Source organism: Dufourea novaeangliae, unplaced genomic scaffold (genome assembly GCF_001272555.1).
Source record: "Dufourea novaeangliae isolate 0120121106 unplaced genomic scaffold, ASM127255v1 scaffold101, whole genome shotgun sequence".
In the NCBI taxonomy this organism is placed as follows: domain Eukaryota; kingdom Metazoa; phylum Arthropoda; class Insecta; order Hymenoptera; family Halictidae; genus Dufourea; species Dufourea novaeangliae.
In genome coordinates this window covers 3466316-3487511 of record NW_015373989.1, presented here as the reverse complement: position 1 = coordinate 3487511, position 21196 = coordinate 3466316, and the positions used below count along the sequence as shown (strand labels likewise).

At 46.0% G+C, this 21196-nt stretch overlaps 1 protein-coding gene across 1 annotated transcript in view; it reads right to left on the bottom strand.

Annotated features, from left to right (window-relative positions):
* The window catches only part of LOC107187664 (regulating synaptic membrane exocytosis protein 2), a 73467-nt gene that overhangs the window by 24649 nt on the left and 27622 nt on the right, over positions 1-21196 (bottom strand). The window contains exons 6-13 of the mRNA XM_015575807.1: positions 15692-15905; positions 13487-13676; positions 5779-5986; positions 4801-5061; positions 3962-4009; positions 2063-2327; positions 588-846; positions 1-10 (exon numbers count right to left, since the gene is read on the bottom strand). The exon at positions 1-10 is cut by the window's left edge and continues 166 nt beyond it. Of these exons, the coding sequence (XP_015431293.1) occupies positions 1-10; positions 588-846; positions 2063-2327; positions 3962-4009; positions 4801-5061; positions 5779-5986; positions 13487-13676; positions 15692-15905 (1455 nt within the window). The remainder of the gene's footprint in view (positions 11-587; positions 847-2062; positions 2328-3961; positions 4010-4800; positions 5062-5778; positions 5987-13486; positions 13677-15691; positions 15906-21196) is intronic.

Sequence of the window (21196 nt, the reverse complement as noted above, 5' to 3'; positions counted from 1 at the left end):
CCACAACCCTCTCCATCCCCCCCCCCCCTCCATCCCCCTACCCTCCCAGACCAACCAAACGTTCCGGTAAACCTAAGCGGAGGACCACTAAACGATCAAGTACGGAATCAGATCTCTCCAAAAGCCCGTGCGTCGACGGATTCCTCTTCTCCCCCGAGCTTAATTGTTCACGCGCGAAACACGGAATTGCGCGCCTATTACGTAACTAGCCCCTCTTTTATTCTCTCATTCACTCACTTATTCTCCCTTTTGCTATTGCTCTCACTCTCTGAAAAAAAGCTCTATGCGAGTTCCGATAAATCAGTCAGCGTTTTTTCTTTTTTTTTTTCAAAATCCAGCCGGATCTAACAAGCGCAGAGACAGTGTGTTTCGATCAATTACCAAAATCTCTAATGTTTTCAAAATTCTAAAGGTTGCTCGAGAAACAGGCAAAGAAACATATGATTGCATAAACAGCGGTAATCGCGTGTGTACGTGTGTGTATATGTGTGTGAGTCTCATACCAAAGCCATGAAGAAATGAGAAATAACAACCCCTATAAAACACGCTACCGTCCCCGTAACGGCTCCCTCCCACAGCAGCCTTACATACCCATGTACATGCCAGTGTTCCCCGTGGTTGATCAACGGATGCCATTCCGGTTCCTCGTCCAGTCTCGCGGACGCCAGCTCGAGTATCGTCTCGCCGAGGAAATCGTTCGCGTCGTAATTCCTGTAGTCCCAGACCGTGATCTCGAGGGCGCGTTTCCTCAATTCGGGACCACGGATACCGTTGTAGACGAACGTCTGATCCCATCGCGGGTCGTTCGTGTTCGCCAATGTTTTCGTCCGTCTCTTCGACTTCTCGCTGCGTACACAAGAGAATATATCAGAAAAAGCGGTAACATTCCGATATAATAAATTTTATCGAAAAATTTACAAAGTAATTTTGCCGAATCAAAAATCCAATTCTCACTTGTACGCTTACTTTTCCTTGTACACTGACGAGAAAACTGGACTTCCGTTAGGGGAATAAGCGACGTAGGGGTAAGGGCCTCCTTGGTAAATTTAATTCAATACCGAAATGAAAGTTATTCCCTACACCACTTTTTCCCCTAGCGGATGCCGAGTTTCCTCGCAACGGTATGTGCGAATGCTGCTTTCGGCTAGTAAGGATTCGATAAAATTACTGAATCGGTCAGAAAAACCGTATCGTCCCAAGTGACTGTATAACGAGGCAAAATTAGAACGATACTACTACTATCCTCGCCGATCGATCGATCCTGAGTATTAAACCACAGAGACAGTGTGTATCCTGGGGAAAGAGACGGAAAATAAAACAGGGCGAAGTTTCGCGGAAATCGCCCGAAATTGTTGGCAACCCGGCCAACACTCCGACGGAGCTATCTTTTTTGGCTCAGTGTTCGCCTCTTCGGGAAATGATTCATCTTAATGGTGGACAGCCTTAACTTCGACGACATCGTCGAAAGGAAGGGGGCAGACTTGGGTGTACCACCTTTTACACGCGTTAAAACGCGCGCGTGGTCTCGCCCGGCTGCACTCGATCCCCTTTTAAATTGATACACCGGGCTTTGAAGCCACGGGCTACTTCTTGGCGCTCGGTGCTCGTAAAATCTGTGGGCGGGATACGGTTTTATCGATTTCACGGTGAGTCACACGATTTTATTTTTAAAGAACGCGACCGAGGGAAGAGACTTTGGTATTTCGTGGAATTAAGAAAACTAACCCTTTCGCGGTCGAACACCAGCGGATACTTTTAATTGAGGTTTAGTTTATCTGGAATATTATTCTACGTCGATCTATCGCTTGTTTTAAGCGAAGATTACATTTCAATGGTCCTTTGCTGTTTTTCGTCATTAAGCAAAAAAGTTTGCATGTGCTGTTTAAAGTAAAATTTCGGTAAAACAAAAACATATTCGTAATATTAACACATTTTAGAAGATTTTAACGTAATCTATACACAAAATGCCCAAATTTTTTTTTTATCTTGAAAAACATACGAGATATTGACAGTGCTCACGTTATTTGGAATACTCTCTGTGTGAGTGTCGTGGTACGCTCACCTTTTATCCGGAAGCAGGAAGATCTTCGCGTACGGATTCCTCGGTTGACCGTTGTTCCTGGGCATCAGTCCGGCGGCGCAGACCAGGGTGACGATCAACTGTAGCGCGACAGGATCGAATCCCACCTTCACCTGCAGACTACCGCCGACGTTCGCGTTCCCAGCTGGATGTCGAAGATGCCTTGCACGTCCCTGAGCGTGCAGATCCGGCGAGCCGGGCGAGGTCACTAAAACCGAAGGTTTCTCGCGCCTCGCGTCGTATAACTCTGCAAGTGATCGTTGAGTGCCGAATAAACTTTAGATTCCATTTGGTAATCCAGGATCTTCGGACGGTTATGTGTATGTATGTGTGTGTGTGTACGGACTACGATAAAGAGTGGAGGCGTGGGGTAGTGCCTAAACTCGACGGAACTGATCGTGGAGCCAGGGGTGCACACACATCGTGGGGGGACACACACAGTTTCAAAAAACAAACAAACCAATGGAGGAACTCGAATAAAGTATTGTACAAGGTTTCTGACGACCATTCGATCGAATGCAAGAATCTCGGGGTTCCAAATACAGTTGTGCAGGTATTACTGTCCAATGTTCGAGCCGGGGGGATTATAAGGGTGCAGAAATAGATAGTATACACGCGGGGGAGAAATAATCTTGTTGCTCTGTGACATTTTCTGCACACGACAATGATCAACGACGATTCAGAGAGGGTTTACAACGATTCGACCGGCCAATTTGACATCTCGAGAGAATGACAACCATTTATTTAACATTGTATGGTTAACTGCTTCTGGTCGCTGATGGAATTCTATATAAACCGTGTCGAATCACTGCTAGACTTCCCTGAAACCCCGTGTGACTTCCCTTCGCCACAGGGTGTAATACAATTTACAGGCAGACATATCCATTCCTCGAGAGATATCACAATTCACGTGCGGGTGGTTAGAGGGTTACTCTCTCGGGCTGCTCGAAGTCAAAATAACGCGGTCCCCGCGGATCCATTCGAGCGCAGGTAGAATTAGCGTAGATGCACAGTGGGTAACGCATGGGACCGTGTGTGAGTGCATATATACATATCAGGACTGAGGTGCTCTCTTCGTATAGGACCTGAAGTCATAGTCGTCGTTACACATGTCAAATTATTACAAAAAAAAAAGATACTGTTCCGTAGCACGTTTCCTTCTACCTCCTACATATTATAGTAAATACAGGCCAAGAATGTGGACATAATTTTCTACAATTATTTTACCAGTAGCAATACGATAACCACCTGTAATCGTCGTACAAATATATGACTCAATAAATATTACAATGATGATGCAGCTTCCAATTGATGCTTGAACAATGGAAGTGCCTAAAGAAGAACAAGCACGATCGTAAAAGTACCAAAAAGGATTCGTGTACAGCATGGTCCTTCCAACGGGGGTAGGAATGATTTACGAGACGACACAGAATTATTGCAAAATGTATAATACGTTCAACCACGGAGACTCACTTGTCTCAAAGTTGTTGCTCCCATAAAACTATGTTCGTAAAACGGCGGTGGTTTTTCAGCAGGGGGCAAGGGGTGGGTGCATTGGCACTACACTCTACGTTCTACGGTAACATCGACAGTATACACAAAGCGGGATAACAATTATTATCGTGTCTATCACACGTCGGATCCGTTACATTCCGTCGATCCTCCGCGTCTGTTCACACGACTACGGTAATATCGTTGTTTTGCGATTATCGAGAATCTTTTCGGTTCACCGATCTCGGTGTGTCTCCCAAAGATCATCGAACGACAAAAACGGGGGTTGGGGGATATGGGACGTGACAAAACGGCAAATACAGGGGTGGGGGGGGCGGTGGAAAACATCGATTGTACGGGGGTTCGAGATTTAAGAAATTTGAGGCCTACCCCATAGAATACATTTCTTAAGACCTGGAATACGAAAAAGCATATAATCTGTGACAATATAGCGTCGCTTTCAGTCGGCTTAACTCTACCTTAGGTCTAATTATAAATTAAACAGAGACTCTAACTCGTCTCCGACGGCAGTTCCGATTAAATTCAATACAATCTGTCACATCGCGGATATCTCTTCTCTATCAATGAAACAGGGATGATATAGCTCTAATAAGTTCTCTATTCTAAGTGATACTACGTCACGATAAATAAAGAAGCGGTTGTCGAACGATTTACACACCTTTAAAGAAATACCCTTTCACCGTTCAACAACCACCCCCCGCAATAGGAGAGACGCGCATCAACACCGCCGATACACGTCTCCTCTGTCAAAACAAAACTACGATACTCGTTCAACAGCAAGTCCCATAGCACACATCCTAAGAGTCATCTATATTATATCGTGGTTCTCTCAAACCCCGCGTGTAGTAACACGGGGACTACCTTCTCGCTCTACTCGTGTCTACCAAAAAAAAAAAAAAATAACGCGCGCGCGCGGCGTTACGCTTCGGGACAGCTTCGAACTATCGTTCTTTTTTTCTCCTTTTTAATCTCCGTCGTGGACGACGCGGAACTACAGCGCGGTATCGAGGGCAAGAACAGAGACAGAAGAAGAGAGAACGACCGAGAAGAAATCCTGAGAGCGTGTTCGTAGAGGAGTAAAAGGGGTGGGACAGATCGAAAAAGAAACGAACCGAGAAGGGGGTGAGGGGCGGGGGTGGACAGACAGTTTCAGAGGTGGGTGGAAAGGGGTGGGTTAGTTGAACGCCTAGCGAGAAGCGTATAGTCACCTTTGTGATGCGGTTGCTGCGGCCCGGGGATCGTCTCCGGGTGCTTTTGTCTCCATTGGGTCTGCGCGACGATCCTCCTCGACACAATCGGCGCCGGACCCCCGGGCATCGTCCCTGGCCCCGTCGTCGTCGTCGAGGACAAGTTCCGCGAGACCACCAGCTCCACTTGGGGCTCCTGCCTGGACTCCGCGATGATGTCGTAAACTTCTTGGAAGCTCTTGCCCTGGAGGGACCTTCCGTTCCACTTGATCACCTCGTCACCTGAAATCGTCGAGTGTCCAGTCGGTTCTCCTATTGGATCGCCTCGAGGGAAACCAACGGAAGGCTGTCTGACGCGGGATTTATTTACTCCGCGCGACAGGAATCTGTTAACTGGGAGACGCGGGTGTGTGTGTTTGTGTGTGGACTGGATAGGAGAGCGGTTTTCGCTTTTGCGGAGCGACCGAGGAAATATTCCTGACGCGGTGATTCTTGCTCCAGGTGATCTGGGGAGTGTTTGCGGGCCACCGAATTGGCCTGGATCGAGCGTTTCTGGAACGTTTGTATTCTTTTCTTTTTTTTTTTTTCGTCCCCTTACTGTGCTTTGTGAAATCGGGTAGGTGCTCTGTCGAGTGGGCTACGTGCTTCGGTCCGTACCGATCTAGGATAATTTCGATGGAAAGGAAGTAATTACTTTTCAGGACTGTAGGAGACAAAAAGGGATTCGATCGGTGCGTAGAAATATTTAAGTCTTAACAAATAGTACTGGTTATCAGAAGATTATTCCTTTGAAGTCTACCGGTATCTGGAAGTATGTTAAGTTTGTGTAATAGGTCATCCCGGTTACACTTTGGGGAACCTTATCAACTACAAGGTAGGCGAAGCGTCGTAGGTGACTAACCAAAAAAGGGATTCCTTCAGAAGTGACGGTGGTGGTGGAGATGGGAGTGCGGGAAGGTGAATCCTAAGGCAATCGGGGGGTTAAATTTATCGTCTTACCGGGTCTCAGTTGACCTTCTATATCGGCCGTGCTACCCTTCTTGACCTTCTCGATGACTGCGCCCATAGAGCCATCCTCCAACAGCTTCCCGCCGACGACTTTCAGCCCGAGTATACTACTACTGCTTCCGGAGCCGGGCTGCTTTCGCAACACCATATGGCCAATGATCTTCTGGCCGTCTCTGCTCACTTGCCAGGGTAACGGATGCTACGAAGCGCGGAGAGAAATGGATTTCGTTTTTTTCCTTTTGCTCTTACGTTCACACACAATCAGAGAGCGTCGCGTTGTGAAATGAAAAAGTTGGGTGGGTGGTAGTAGGTGGGTGGTTTGGTGGTGGTGGTGGCGTGGGAGAACGCGGTGTTACGCGGTCGACATTTGGAGACCGACCCATCGACGCATTCGTTCGAAAGCGAAACGAATCGAAGACGATCGGTTTCGAAATATCGGTCGCGGAGCAGGTTTCTTGATCGCTACGAGAAGTGATTTCGTGACATAGACATTGATGAATTCGAAGCTGACAATCCCGTGGAAAAATATCCTGCGCTTGGGGATCATTTTATCTACAAATTACGAACGAATCGAATGCACCTATGTCGTGGTCGTTGGCCAACTTGCAAGATATTTTTCTCACGGGGAATTCTGACGAAGAGAGAGAGAGAGAGCTGAAGAGAATGATGGTTTTCCTGGCGGTGTGATGAGCGTAACGGAGGACACTCGAACGATTCAACAGAGTCGATTAATTTAACCTGTAGATGCGAGATAGGACTCGATGTAACAGAAAATTTCCTCGTTCGAATACCCTCCAGACGAAGAAAGCGTTTCGTTGCTACGTGAATCTACGAGTATCTAGTGGTGGAGAGTATGGGTAAAAACGATCAAGCTCGACACAAAGGGGAAAGCCGTCTAAAACAACTAACGCGTGTTCTAAAGATCGTGAAACAAACACAGTCGCTAAAAATCCCATGCTCTACAGAGAAAAAAACATGCTCTCGACGAGTAACTACAACGAGCAGTAAAGCGACAATCATCAGTCCCCCCCGAACGCTCGATGTCCGAGGTTTTCCCGGTGGTGTTTTTTTTTCCAGACATGCAACCAGTCGCGGTGATTCACAGTCAGCTTTGCGTAACACAGAAAGGTACAAAAAAAAAGAGAGAAAACAGAACCGTGGAAGTGAAGTTTCTCTGTCGAACAGGCGACTCGATCTCATCATCTGGTGGATCTACTTTAGGGAGAGGGGTCGCCTCCTTTCGATTTACTTCAGTCGATCGTGTGTGTCGATCCGAAGCGGGATTCGTTCGTTTTTCGGGCACTAATATATCGATTCCCAGGCAGACGTTGGTAAACTGCCGCGAGAAATCGATCTCCTATTGTCGAAAACTTCTCTTTACATTTTTCCTATTCACTCGCGTTCTGGCCTCCCTGTTTCCTAATTAAACTCCGTGATAACGGTATCGATGGTTTTTATCCCTCCTCCGCGACGGTATATCCCCCCGTAAGTTCGATATAATTGGCTGCCAGGGGAACCCTCGTAATCGTTTTGTTGTCCCAGCCCGACCCCGCGACATTCTTTCCCGATTTGTTCTAATTAAGAGATTCAAAAGATGTTCGTATTATGAATCCCCCCCCTGTTTTCCGTTCCACTGGATCCCCTCCCCGTTTCCAGGATGAAATAGTTGTAATTAAATATTTCCGTAACGAAGTTAAATACCCGCTACGAAGTTCCTCCCGTCCAAGAACTCTCGTTAAATTCGAAGTAAACGGACCTGCCAGGAAACGTCTCTCCTTTACCCCCCAACCGTTCGCGAAACTTAAACCGACGTTTCGCTCATAACTTCCCGCCCTCCCTTCGCCCATTATTTTTTCTGTAGTTTTTGATTGAATTCTCGGATACGTATTCACTCGAGACGCTGTTTTTTTTCCTCTCCCTCCAACAGGCCTGTTCCCGTAGCGCAGCCAATTACATCCGATATTCGTTTTCTGGAGGGTGAGGGGGAAGAGGGGACGGCGAGATGAAGCCGCGGATTTATCGAAAGACATCGCGAAACCGATCGACGGGCGGCTAACGAGGTCGTCGACGACCCCGCAGCTTCGGATATCCTTTGGCCGTGTTCCAATTCGATTAATTATGAAACAGGTACGCCTCCCCTCTCTCTCAACAGCCTAGCATCCTTTCGGACCTTTTAATTGGACATTTCGGATCGGTTCCACGAAATCGGTATGCCTCTCGGGTGCCCTACAGGATCTCAGTCGGTTTCGCAAAGGAATCGATCCTACTGTTTTATCGACCGCGTGAATAGGCGAAAATATTGAAAAATGACTTCTCGAATTTCTGGATCATCGATCCATTGATATTTATTCAACCCTCGGTCACTGTTCGATAAACTATTGCATCACCTGTTCCTTGAATTAAACTCGGTCTGTGTTAAAATCGAATCAAGGAAATATACACTGCGTGGCATAACTATAAAACCACCCTAAAATTTTCAGTCCTTACGTATTGTGGTTAAAATAAAAACGAACCATTTTATTTTTTAGGAAATATAATCTATTCTTTTCTGTGGAATCATTATTTCTCAACAGGATTTCAGACATGGCGTACTTGGGTCGTTTTTATTTTAACCACAATACAATAAGAATTGCAAAATTTTAGGGTGGTTTTATAATTATGCCACGCAGTGTATATTCACGTATCGCTAGATTATACGATATGGAAATTGTTATAAGATTTTTTTCTATTGACGACAAGGAACTATCCAAGATCAGGCCCTTCATGTACGATCGTTTGCGTGTATTACGACGTCACCACAGTCAATCACGTTCATTCAACATCGTGATGATCGTAGCGCGTATTACACCCGCGTGGCCGAAAAAATACGCAGGTTTTAATTTCCTGCGATCGCGTGGACGTTTGTTCTCGATCGTTGCCGCAATTTCACCCGGGCCCGGCCCTTGACTGATCATGTCCGTCAATGGGAAACTTTCCCTCTAAATCATTCCCTTTTTTCTTCTCCCCTCTTTCTCCGTGGATGGAATATTACGTTTAATCGCAGCCACCCCGCCGCCGGAAGAGGGGTCGATCTTGATTTCGTCGAAGGAGTACATAAGACGATCCGTCGGCAGATAAATTGCTCGATCGCCGTCCGTTTGCTCGGACCACGAATTTAATCTTGCTTATTTACCTCGCATAATTGGAACACGGCCCGCCCGTCCCAACCCCTCTCGACCCTCTATACGACTCCAGTGCGCGAGCTTCCTGTCTTCTTTCCATTTATCGAACGATGATCGGTCGGACGCGAGCGTGCACGCGATTTCGAGAGCCACGCCGGTTAATCGTTCGTTCCTGTTGCAATGGGGGGGATCTCCGGCGAGATCGAGACGCGAAGGTAATTGTAGAAACTAAAGGAGAACGATCGAGAGATATTTTCAACCCTCCCGTTCGCGGGCAAAGGAGACTCGTAAACTCGGTCATCCAGCTGGGCTGATTGCATTACACCTTCCTTCGTTTACCTCGTCAGAATCACCCTTAACCCTTTCATTCCCAAATCATTAAAAAATTACCAAAGAAATATTTTCTTGGACAAATATATTTTTTTTTCATCACAGTTAGAGGTACTAATTCTCGTTATAATGTTATTATTCCTAATAAAACCCGATTTTTTTTACGTTTAAGCTTCTATTGTATTTGTGACAATGTTCAACATTTGAATTCCATCGAATGAATTACAGAAAGGGCCAATAATGTATTGTTTTACCGATGAGCTTTTAAATGCACATTCATGTTTGTGCCATACCATCGATGCAAGACCAGGAAAAACTATTATATACTCACAGATATGAAAAAATACATGATTTTAATATTTTATTTCATAATTTAGAATACGTAGCCATATGGCAGCAATGGGAATGAAAGGGTTAACATGTTGGCTGCCACAGTGAAAAAGGCTACACGTAGCCAGACATACGTTATTTTATTTTTTAAGTCATAAACAGTCGAAAATATATGTGCGTTTAGTTAATCCGCGAATTGCATCTATCCACTACAATAGACGGCCTACTATATCACTTTAGTCACAATATCGTGAGTAATTAAAAGTCCACATGATAACCAGAAAACCTCATAAACACTACAAAGTATAGAAGTATTCGCGAATACTAAAATCATCGCTAGGTTGTAAAGCCTTCAGAGCTTCCCCATTATCCTTGTGAAGGAGTCCAAAATCTTATGAAACCGGAAATAATGACCTTCGGGGCGTAGAGCCATGAAATTTCCACGACGACACCCCGGTGGGACGTTCCGCGGGACCAAGCGCGTTCTCCGCTATCAAAATCTCGGTCCGAATCGACTACAGTTTCCCTTCTTCCTTCGACGTTATAATCCCAGTATCCGCGGAGAAACCGCAGAATCGCTTCGCCTATCATTTTTAAGGAATCGTCAACGATTTCTTCAGGGAGCAATTCACGTTCCCAAAGACTCGAGTTCAGTTTCTCGAGTTCATCCAGGAACGAACGATTAATTGTATAACGATAAAAGTATTTCGCGGATAACTGCCCCGTTCCGTTCGAGCGGTTTCACGAACAGACAGACAGACATACAGACAGACGCGGAAAGGGTTGAAGGGAGAGGGGGCAGAGAAGGGCCGCGGAAGAATGGGGCTCGCGGATCGGAAATTCGAAGCCGATTTACGGGGTCGTCGTATAATAACAATAACGAATAATCGAACCGTGGTCGGGCACATCGGCCATTCCAACGCCAGCAAATTGACAAATATATAACCGAGGAGTGGGCAGCTATCGGAAAACTGCCGTCCGAATGGGAAGCTACCCGCGCGCGCTCCCCCGAAGAACAATGACGGCCGATGATGCCCGACTGTTTCCGCGAACGCGCTCAGTTTTCACGCGATGATCCTGAATGGTTGCTCCGGTTACGAAATCGTCGACGGGTACCTTTCTTCCCGTTGTTTTTGTAAATCGTTTTATGAATGGTTTAGCCTCGATCGGTAGCATGAGCTTGTATCAGGTGGTCCTTCTTATTCTATAGAGCCCACGAGGAGAGGAAATATCAAATTATTCTTTAAAATTGTACCTTCGTTGATACCTTCGGGCGACGGATAGAAAAACGGAGAAGGTCTGACGAAAATTTGTTTACTTATTATTTTTGTAATGAAACTGTCATGAAATTCCTTACATATTATTTTTGACCACTTATTATGGCCTGTGTATAATATTTTTAGTAGTAATGAACCGATTAAATTGTAGTTAAATTGATAAATCAATTTCAACCGTATTCTTAGCGGCCATAGAAATGTTTCCTCGTAAGCTCTGTATTTAACCCTTTTAGTACCTCAGAGCCGATATATCGGCTTTGTGGGTTGTCCGAAAAATACCTTCAACCGATATATCGGCATTCTTTTTTTTTAAATATAATTTTAACACATGTAATGCCACCTTATTTCAATAAAATAAGTGTATATAGTAGAACATACATTTACTGGATAGGAATAATTAAATTTTTTTAAAAAAGTGTAAATATCTTCACTCTTTTTGGACGGTATTCGGAAAAGTTATAAGGTACTATGTAAGGGTTAAAACTACCATTTTCCGAATTCACAAAGCTCGGAATAAGGGGATACGTTATTCCCATTCTACCGATCGAGAGCTGGAAAAAGCACGATATTTCTATCACGGAGCGATGAATCTCTTTCGTCAGCGGAGCTCCCGCCTATCAGAGGAGGCTGGATGGATCGAGATGGACACACGCGGCTATTTCGCCGTTGCGTCTGGCCGTGAAGTAATTGCGTCCCGACGAAAGAAATACATTCCCAATTAACCCTGACGCCCGTAATTCCGTGTGGAAATATCGCTTGTAAATTTGTCCCATGCGAAACGGGGCCGCAGCTCCGGTCAAGCGAGAGTACGTTCTCCCATCAAAACTGGATTAAATACTGCTCACACGGCCGGCCCCTACACGTCGCAAACACCCCCCATTTTGGTTTAATAAAACGCGAAAACGATACATTGTCCCGGGTCCCCAACCGCGCTAGATGTATCGTGTGGTGAATGAACAGTGGTGATGTGAGTTCGGGTGAGTGGGTGGGATGATTAGAGTGGTGGTGCCGCGTGTACGAGAGAGTGCACCCTCTCCCGTGCTGCGAGTATCCTCTGCTACGAGATACACTTGCGAACCACAGAGGGACACGTGGACGATCGTGGGTAAAAGCTTCGTGACGACGAACGATAGAGATCGATGCCTCGTGAATGATCGTGGAATGAAAGTCAATGAACAAATGAACTGGAAACGAGTCTAAACGAAATTTACGGATTCGAAAATGTGAATGGAACGACGAATAAAACGAGCCCAAGTTGCTTCGTGGAGAGAACATGGAAGCTGTTATTGATGTGAATATGTAGCGAAATAGATGACAGAGGATTGATGATGACAGAGAGAGAGAGAAAGAATGAGTTTTCAAGTGAAGAAAGCAATGACAGTGTCCTCTAATGTCTATGTCGCTAGAAAGATCACAAAGTCCCCGGGACCATGGTCGGTTTGGTGAGACACGACTCAAGATTTCATGCGAAACTCAGGTGCGATCATCTATTCGTGACCCAACGGAAACGCTGCATTCCCATTTCTCTGTGTGTTTGTGAGCAGTGATGTGTCGTCGAGTAATGCTCCCGCGCGCTCCGTGACCGCGTGCGACGACGGTGGTTAAGAACTCGACAAAAAACGTGACCCGTGGCGAGCTTGCACGCACAATCACAACAACAATGAACAATGTGGGGGGGAGGGAAAAGACGGATCCAAAGCACCGAAAGCCGTGTCAAGCTCGAAGTTTTTAGGGGTAAATCGAGCAAAAGAGGTTTCTTTGGTGGTCACGAACTCGAATTCGCGTGTATGGATGTAATATGTAGGCGTAACTGTCCCGTCATTGTTTTTTGGAACAAAACAGGCGGACGTAGACGCACAGTTTTCCCTTCCCCGAAACTTCGGCTCGCCTGGCATTTGACGCGGTTTGCAAAAGCGTTTAACCCTTTCGTTACGCGTTGCTACGAGTTAACGAGATAGATCGAGTCGTTATTTCGAACGAAAGCACTTTTACGGTGGTCTAAATGATCTAAACACGAACGTGTACAAAAGGATAAACTTCGGATTCCAAATGGGGAACAGCAACGAAAGGGTTAAGTCGTGAACTAAACACTACATCTCTAGGTTGCAATTAAAACCATCAGGCACTAAACAAGGCCAAGGGGTACAAAACTCCTCGTTATGTAATATATATATTATCCTCACTCTCCACTAAAAAAGCCATAGAAAGCAAGGAAACGAAGGAAGAATAAACCGTATTCCACTTTGGACGACAGATCCGACACGGTCTAGCGCCTGCGCAAACATTGGCCCGACGACGCGACAGAGAGACAAGCGGTGACAAAAAAAGCGTGTTTCACACGGTTTTCTTTCCTCGACGCTAGCACGAATGTACGCTCGTCGCGCGTTACAGAGACCCCTTTTACTCGATCCACATCGACAAATTTCCTAAGGTGTCTAAACGAAGCCGACCGCGCCTGGTCGTTGGAGCACGGACTCGCGCGAACAGACCCGAGCCCGGCCCAGGAGAAAACTTTATTTGTTATTTCAATCCTTCCGCGATCAAGACAAGCGGCCCTCGAGCAAGTTATTTATGCAACGTCGAGTAGTACGGGCCCCGTACCTTGGGCAGGTCGCCCCTGTTGCTGTCTTCACTGCTCGTGAAGGTGCTAGAGGTGTCTATCCCGGAGTCTTTGGTCGCGCTGTCTTGGCTACCCTGCCGATCGGCCTCCCAAGACCAATCCTCGTGAGGGCCGCCGACATTGGTCCCACCGTCAAATCGCACTGTCTTTTTCCCCCTCCTCTCCGTGAACCTGATGGACACGCCACATACACAGAGATACGAGACGAGACTACTGTGTGTTGCCTGTGTGTGAGTACGGTGGTACATGTATGGTAATTAACCGTCCGTGACCCCCCTTATTTTCAGTGTCTCCGTGACTTCCACCTGGGTCTTTTATTATGTCTGGGCCCAAATTTTTGTATCTTATAGGCTTTCAAAAAATCTGATAAAATTCCGGGATACTTGCCAGGGTCTTTACTAAATGATCCAATAGTTTTTAAAGTTGAATGTTAAACGTTATTTTTTTAATAACAGTCACTAAGTTTTGGAGATATTGGACAGCGAAATTTCACTTGTGTCATAAACGTGAGTACCTAACCCAGGGGGGTCACGGAGGGTGTGCCATCGACTGGTGTACGTGTGCGCGTATGTGACCTGTACCGTGTTTCCTTAGGGTTACCTTCGCCTCACCGACAATCATTTCATCGGCAATTATTTCACCGACACGATTTCATCGACATCGAATTTCGCCGATAATGTTTACTCGTCGTACACGTTTAGATCACCGACAATCGTTTCATCGACAATGATTATTTATCGATGTCGAGTACTGGTGGGTATAATGATTGTTATTTGTATCCAACCACTGACAATATATGGATACACGTGTATAGTTATCGCTATACGTTAGCACCGGCGATGTATAATTATCTCCGTATTCATTGCCTTCTATAAAAAGGATAGCGATGCAATACCTGCTTCCAGTGTTAACCAGGCACCCAACAGCCCACCACACACGACACAGTGTTAATCACGCAGCCAATATCCCATTGAACACAAGGTAGTTGTTAACATTTCTTATGTTGCAAGTATATAATTTCAGGTGTACTCATAAAATCTAGGAACTAGCACTTAACTTTTACTTTTCAAACTTTGCATATAGAAAAAGCGATTTTTTTTCCTATATTTTATTATTCTATTTCTTATTTAAAAAAAGACGTACACACTACGTCAATCGCTCTCAGGTTTTGTTTTTGAAAAGACGTACTCCTACGTCATCCGACATCAAAGGGTTAATATTTAAAAGAAAAAGAAACAGGAGAAAAGTTTCTTTGTCGGACCCCAGAGAACATCGCGTGTGTGCCTTGCGTTTAGTGGGATGTTGGATACGTGATTAACACTGGTTGTTGTGTGAATCATTATACGCACTAGAAGTCGCTATCGATAAAATGATTGTCGGTGATCCAAACGTGTCGATGAGTAAATATCATCAACGAAACTCGGTGTCGTTGAAATCGTGTCGGTGAACTGATCGTCGGTAAGGTAAATGTAACCCATTTCCTTGTCGTCGGTTGTTCGTCCTCCTCCTTGTATCACGATCACGCACGAAGGAGGAGGCACCTGGTAAAGCCACGTATCGGATCTCGATCCCGAGTTCGCCAGAAAATGGCGAGGCGGGAGTACACGCGTTTGCGTCGATTGTTCTGTACCCGTGTGGTAAAAAATATTGTCATCGCGTGATCGATGTCGAGACGCGAGAAGAAATTTTGCATCCAGGTATCGCCAGGGGCGCTAGCGATCTAGGAATGACCATAGACATAGAATGTATAGACTACACGTCAGTCCAGGCCGGCGTCCCATCTTTAGAAAGAGACGGATTGCTTTCGAAGGACTTGCTATCTCTTTCTAATATACCTGCATCAACCATTCAAAACCTAAACCCCCAGAACCTCACTCCCAGCCACTTAGATTTAAAAAGAAATGTCAAGTCCTCAAAAAACTATCTACCTATTTCTAAATTTGAGACGCCTGTTTTCAAAGAGATGCACAGTCTATTCTTATATGTCTACGGGGATGACCGAACGCGAAAAAAAAACAAGAGAAAAGAAAACCCACGTGACCGAGATCGTAACGAAACGATGAAACTGGAACAGATACAGAGAGAGAGAGACAGAGAACAAAAAAAAATGGTGAAACTGAAAGACGAAAAAACGCAAAAACGGCACGCGAGATCACGCTAATTTTCTTTTTCTCACAAACACGCACCTCCGACTGTCGGCGCGCCACTCGTCGCCGCTCCTTCGGAAACTCCGTCTGACGAGCGTGCTCTCCTCTTTTCGCGGCTCTCGCGGTGGATGATGACCGTTATATTCGATGGTCATCGCGCCCGTGTTGTGGTGCCCGTTGTGGGGTCCGTTCTGCCTACGTCCAATCCCGGACATTGACATCGGACCGCCCGTATGGTGGTAGTACCCCTTCCCTACAGTAGATCCAAAATACGTTTTTGCGCTTTCCGTCTCCTCTCCCGGTTGAACTAGCTATCTAAACCGTGGCAATCCTTTACACGCTGCTATCATCGGGTCTAACGCTAATAAATTTACTACCCTCTCGAACACCGTTCGCGATATTTCGGATTCTCCGCCGTGTACAAACTAACGTGTGGTACGACTGAACCCGAGAGTGTACCTAACGCCACAATTTCCGTGTAGTTTCAGTCCCTAGAAGATTTTCCACCTGGTGATACTTTCTTGTCGCTTTCCAGCGACCCTCCGAACCTATCGATATTCCTACCACGTCCACTCTTCACCCACCCTGGTGAATCATCCCTCAAAAAATGTATACGTGCGTTCAGTGTAGGTACAGTAAATTAACGATAAATGTTCGGAGACTCCTGGACACTGAAAACGGAAGGACCCAAACTGTCTGATTTCAATATCAACAGGGTTTTAAAAGATGATGGTATACAGGTTCCGAATGATACACGTGAACTATTAAGTGTTGACACTCGGTAACTTTAAAGATATAAACAATTAAAGTTACGAACCTTCAAGGTATACTATGAATATAAATTATCGAAGTTGCGATGGCAATGCAGAGCAAAAATATTTCGGTGAACAGGAATCGATCCCAGGACCTCCGATAAGTAATTTTCACTTACATTCATAGTACATCTTGAAGGTATGTAAATTTAATTATTAATATCTTTAAAATTATCCAGTGTCTACACCTAATATTTCACATATATAATTAGGAACCTGTATATTATAATCTTACAAAACTCTGGTGAAATCAAAGTCGTACAATGTGGGTCCTTCCTTGTGAGTGTTCAGACGTCATCCCCACCACTGGACGCTTGACTGGTTTCACAGGACCCCCTCGCCCTTCCATTGGGCGCTTGGGGCCTACAGGAATTCCCTTCCAGTAGTGGGGATGACGTCTGAACACTCAATGCCGAGGAGCCTTTGAACGCTCGTCGAGGATTCACTGTACAGCGGTATCCCTGTTCAGAAACGGGCTAAGACAGCGGTGCAGGCTTCACCCTCGTGGGAAAATGTGTGTGTGTGTGTGTGTGTGTGTCTGTCTGTGGAAACGGTGCTGCTCGAGCGAACCAGTAGCCGTGTGTCCAGATTCCTATCAAACGGCTGCCAGAACGCTGTACCACCACGTGACACGCGGCGTCGATGTGCAGGAGGGAAAAGGGGGTTTGTGTGTGTTGTATGTGTGTGTACGTATGTGTGCGTGCACAATAGCGATGCCACCTCTCGAAAGACAACCGGCGCGATGAGATTCCCGAATTCCAGAACGGTTCACTCCGAATCGTCACGCGTGGAAACACCATTTCGCGGAATGTGTCCCGACTCCATAGCCGTGGGAAAGAATCGTTGAATTCTGCACGCTTAGCGATTATCACGCTTTGTTTAGAGATCGTGGATCGGTCCTTCGCGATTGATAGAATCGTCGAGATGGCCAAGCGTGCAAGAATTCGTAGAATTTTCGGGGGTTATCAAGTGGGAGACCGTTCGCGGATGGAAGCCCTCCAGCGAGACGTATCGCTTCGGGAGGAGAGGTGGGCGTGTTTACGTCCGCGTATCATCGAGACGAACATCGAGGCGACGGAATTTTGTAGGAATGCAGGGTTTGAGTATCCTTAGTAAGCGATACGTGTATACGTGGGCGTGAGTGAGGTGTAAAACGATATATGGTATACCTGTGCACGATTCGTAGCCGTCCAAAGTAGAACAAATAAAATTCTGTTACAGCTCTGCCGACCGATCGCATCTCGCGGTCAATATACATGCCGCGTCCAACGGACACTTTCGCGAATCGGAAACTAACGCGTGGGAACGGGGAAACGAATGGTGATTTCGGTGAAAACATTTCAAATAAAACCCGGGTAGAGGGAAGGTGGGAGGGGCGATTAAAAAATCATTAAACTACCATGCGCAGAAAAATCATCAGGTAATACAGTTCGCCGCAATTTCCAAAATTCAAATCCTCGACGGGAGCAAGAACGAGAGAAATTGAGAAAACGGTTCGGGGGGGGGGGAACTGTTCGAAAAGAAACGAAGGACATTTCGCGAAAATGACCGTCGGGACGCGCGCCACGTGGCGGTCCGAGCGCACACGTGTTCTCTTTCCCAATCGTTCGCTCGTTTTCGCGGCGTCATTAGGCCAACCCGAAAAAGCCCGATGGCGAATTGAATTCACGGAGGAAAAAAATGGGGGATGGCCGAGGTCGTGGAAAAAAAGAAACGAACCTTCTCGATTTTTTTCCGAAACCACGGAACCATAAACGGTTCTTTTTCTCTCGATACGCGCGGTTTGGAATCGCGACCGGTCGGCAGATGACGTACACACACATGCACACGCATACGCAGAGATATACATATAATATATATATATATATATTTAGGTAGATATATATGTATGTATGCGATCGGTTCATATATATCTATGTATATATATATAGCGGAAAAACGAACTGCCTTATTGGAAAATTAGTAGGTACCGCGAGAAACTGACGATTCATTCTGTCCCCGGGCTTCTCCCTCAAGCTCCTGGAAGTCACCACCATGGACGGCGGTTTTTCCCCTAAAAGGCGATCTCTCTTTAAGTCACACATGTTCCATTGATTATGTGCACGGAGGGTTGTTTCTCTTATCGCTATGATTACACAAGAAAAAAAAGAAGATATTCATTCCGTGGCTGTTAAGTGTTTTAACAGCTTCCGCGTAACGCGAAAAACTGCATCGTTGTCACCGTCTGCGTCGTAAACGCGGCATTTCCGTTTCGCGAGTAATCGAAACACGCCGCGCGAACGTTACCAAAAACGTGCGAGTTAATAAGTAGTTGTATAACATGGAACACATCGCTCGGAATAAACAGTTTCCGCTACTTTTGTATACACAGAACTCTGAGGTGGGTTGGTTGGTGGTAATTCGTTCGTAAACACTGGGGATCATCTATATATGCTATATGCTCGGTTCGATGCAAAACAGAGGGTTTTGAGGGGGGTTAGTAGTAGTAGTAAAAAACAGAAAACGGTCACTGCTATGATAAAAAACTGCACTATATATGGAACAATCGAACACTGTTTATACTAATGGTAAATCGCAAAATGTTTGCAGGCAGTGTCTTGGTGTTCTTGCTACGCGCAAGAAGTAAGTCGCCGTTTTCGTTTATGATTCTCGCCCCGGCTCGAGAATTCGATCTGGGTCTCGATTCTGGGGGTGTGGAGAGCGGTGGACACAGGAGAGGAGAGACAGGGGAGGTGCCGTCTCGTTCGTGCAAATTAGATGAGGGATCACGCGTCGTAAAACTGGCAAATTGGCCATACGATCGCCACGTGAGACGCTGCCCCGTACTAATCCGTTACGTGATCGAACGACAATTTCCGTCTCGATAACGGGGACCGAAATAGACGAAATATTACGCATGAATTGATAACTCGTTTCAGCTATTAACACCTCCTACGCGCTGACGGTGGATTATTATTTCACCGACTGTTATATATTTTCGTCGACTCTTTTTATTCCACCACCACACAGTTCGGATCAATTTGAAAATAGATCGTGGAGCGGAAGTTCCCGCGTTCCATCCGTTTTGTCGAAACGCGTCGTTCCATTTTAGGAAAACCGTCTCCCGGCCAGAAAAGGAGAGAAGAACATTCGTACGAGTTTAAAGGGACGACGATAATATAATCGGTATTCCGCGCGAAAGGCAGGGGAATCCTTTGCATAATCAGCCCCGAACGCCGCTACAAAGTGTTACACGCCCGTTAGAAACGTTGAGATACCGTGAAACGAAACGGGCTGGCGGTGATCCTGGTGAAAGTCAAAGGGCGTTTAAAGCTCGACGAAGGTAGGCGGTATATCGTCACGCATCCGCGCTGCCATCCGATCCCATAAACGTGGGTATTTTCTGTTGAACGACGCTCACACGCCCCCGTTGTAATAAATAGGAGAAGAGACGCGACGGAAGAGCAAGTGGATAGAGCCGGTTACCGCGCAGACCCAGCCCGCTGGGGGGCACGGAGCCCGGTGCACGGAGTCTTAATTTAAAAGTTAGATGACACCGACTTACCGCGTATAAATCACTCCCGGGATTCTTACCACCTCCGACCCTACCTTCTCGCCGCCCAGCCCAACGGTATATCCTGGATCTGGCGAGATCCTCCAACGTGAACGAAAAAAAAAAAGAAAAAAATAGAAGAGATCACGAAATTTATGAGGGACCGATGTACCTTAAGTGGAACAGCCTATTTACAACGGACACCCGACCGATAACTCTTCTACACTGACCGTGACTGTGATTGTTCGACAATCGTTTCGCGATACGAAATTTATTCGAGGATATATACACCCCTTGATTAAATCGAGACTTCAGGGTGCAAGCTTTCGTGGCCCTTTGGAAAAATTCGTCGCTATAGTTCTTAATTGTTCTACTTCCACTAGTTTCTAAACCGAGAAAACTGAGTTTAATGTTTACGAAGTTTAATATTGTAAAAGCAGGAAAGTAGTGAAATAATAAAACACATATATTAGAAACTTGGCAAACAATTGTAACCACATTAACCGTTTAAATCCCAAGATGACGATCTTTGATACCACTAGTTTTTCACTCGTACAAAATTCTGCCCAACTCTACTTTTCAACCAAGATCCAGCCCACCGGAAACGGACGTTCGAATTTGCAAGACGAACGAGACGAACGAAGGATATAACGGTGCACGACACAGAAATCTCGGGGTGTCATCGAGTCACCACGATCCTGCAAACGACATCAGGCGTTAATCCTCCGGTTACCAGGGACGTCAGGAGTGTTTCTTTTTTTTTTTTTTATTAGACACTCCTGGGTCACGGTAAAGGAGCACCTCCGCCGTATTCGTCGGCGATCCCGGGGGCGATATCGTGGCCCGTTACTCCGGGTCGTATTAAGTATATTAAACGACGGAGAGCGTTTTCCTGTGTCATGGACGGGGAGGATGCGTCGTAACGTCAAGATGGGGTACATGGGTCAAAGGTGTGTTAATCTACGAGTGGAGGGAGGGGGGTAGGGGACAACGTTCTCCGTTGAACGTGTACACACGTCGCTCCTGAAAACGAATTAAAAATCTGTTTAATAGAATTTTAGCGTGAACCAGGGTTCAGGAGGTAGGTGGGTGGTTGAGTGGGTGTTGGGACTGTCAATGGACTGGGGTGTGGGTGGTAAATCAAAGGCAGAGCAGGCTCGATGAGAGGCCAAAGCGTGGCCGATGGGAACAATTTATCCA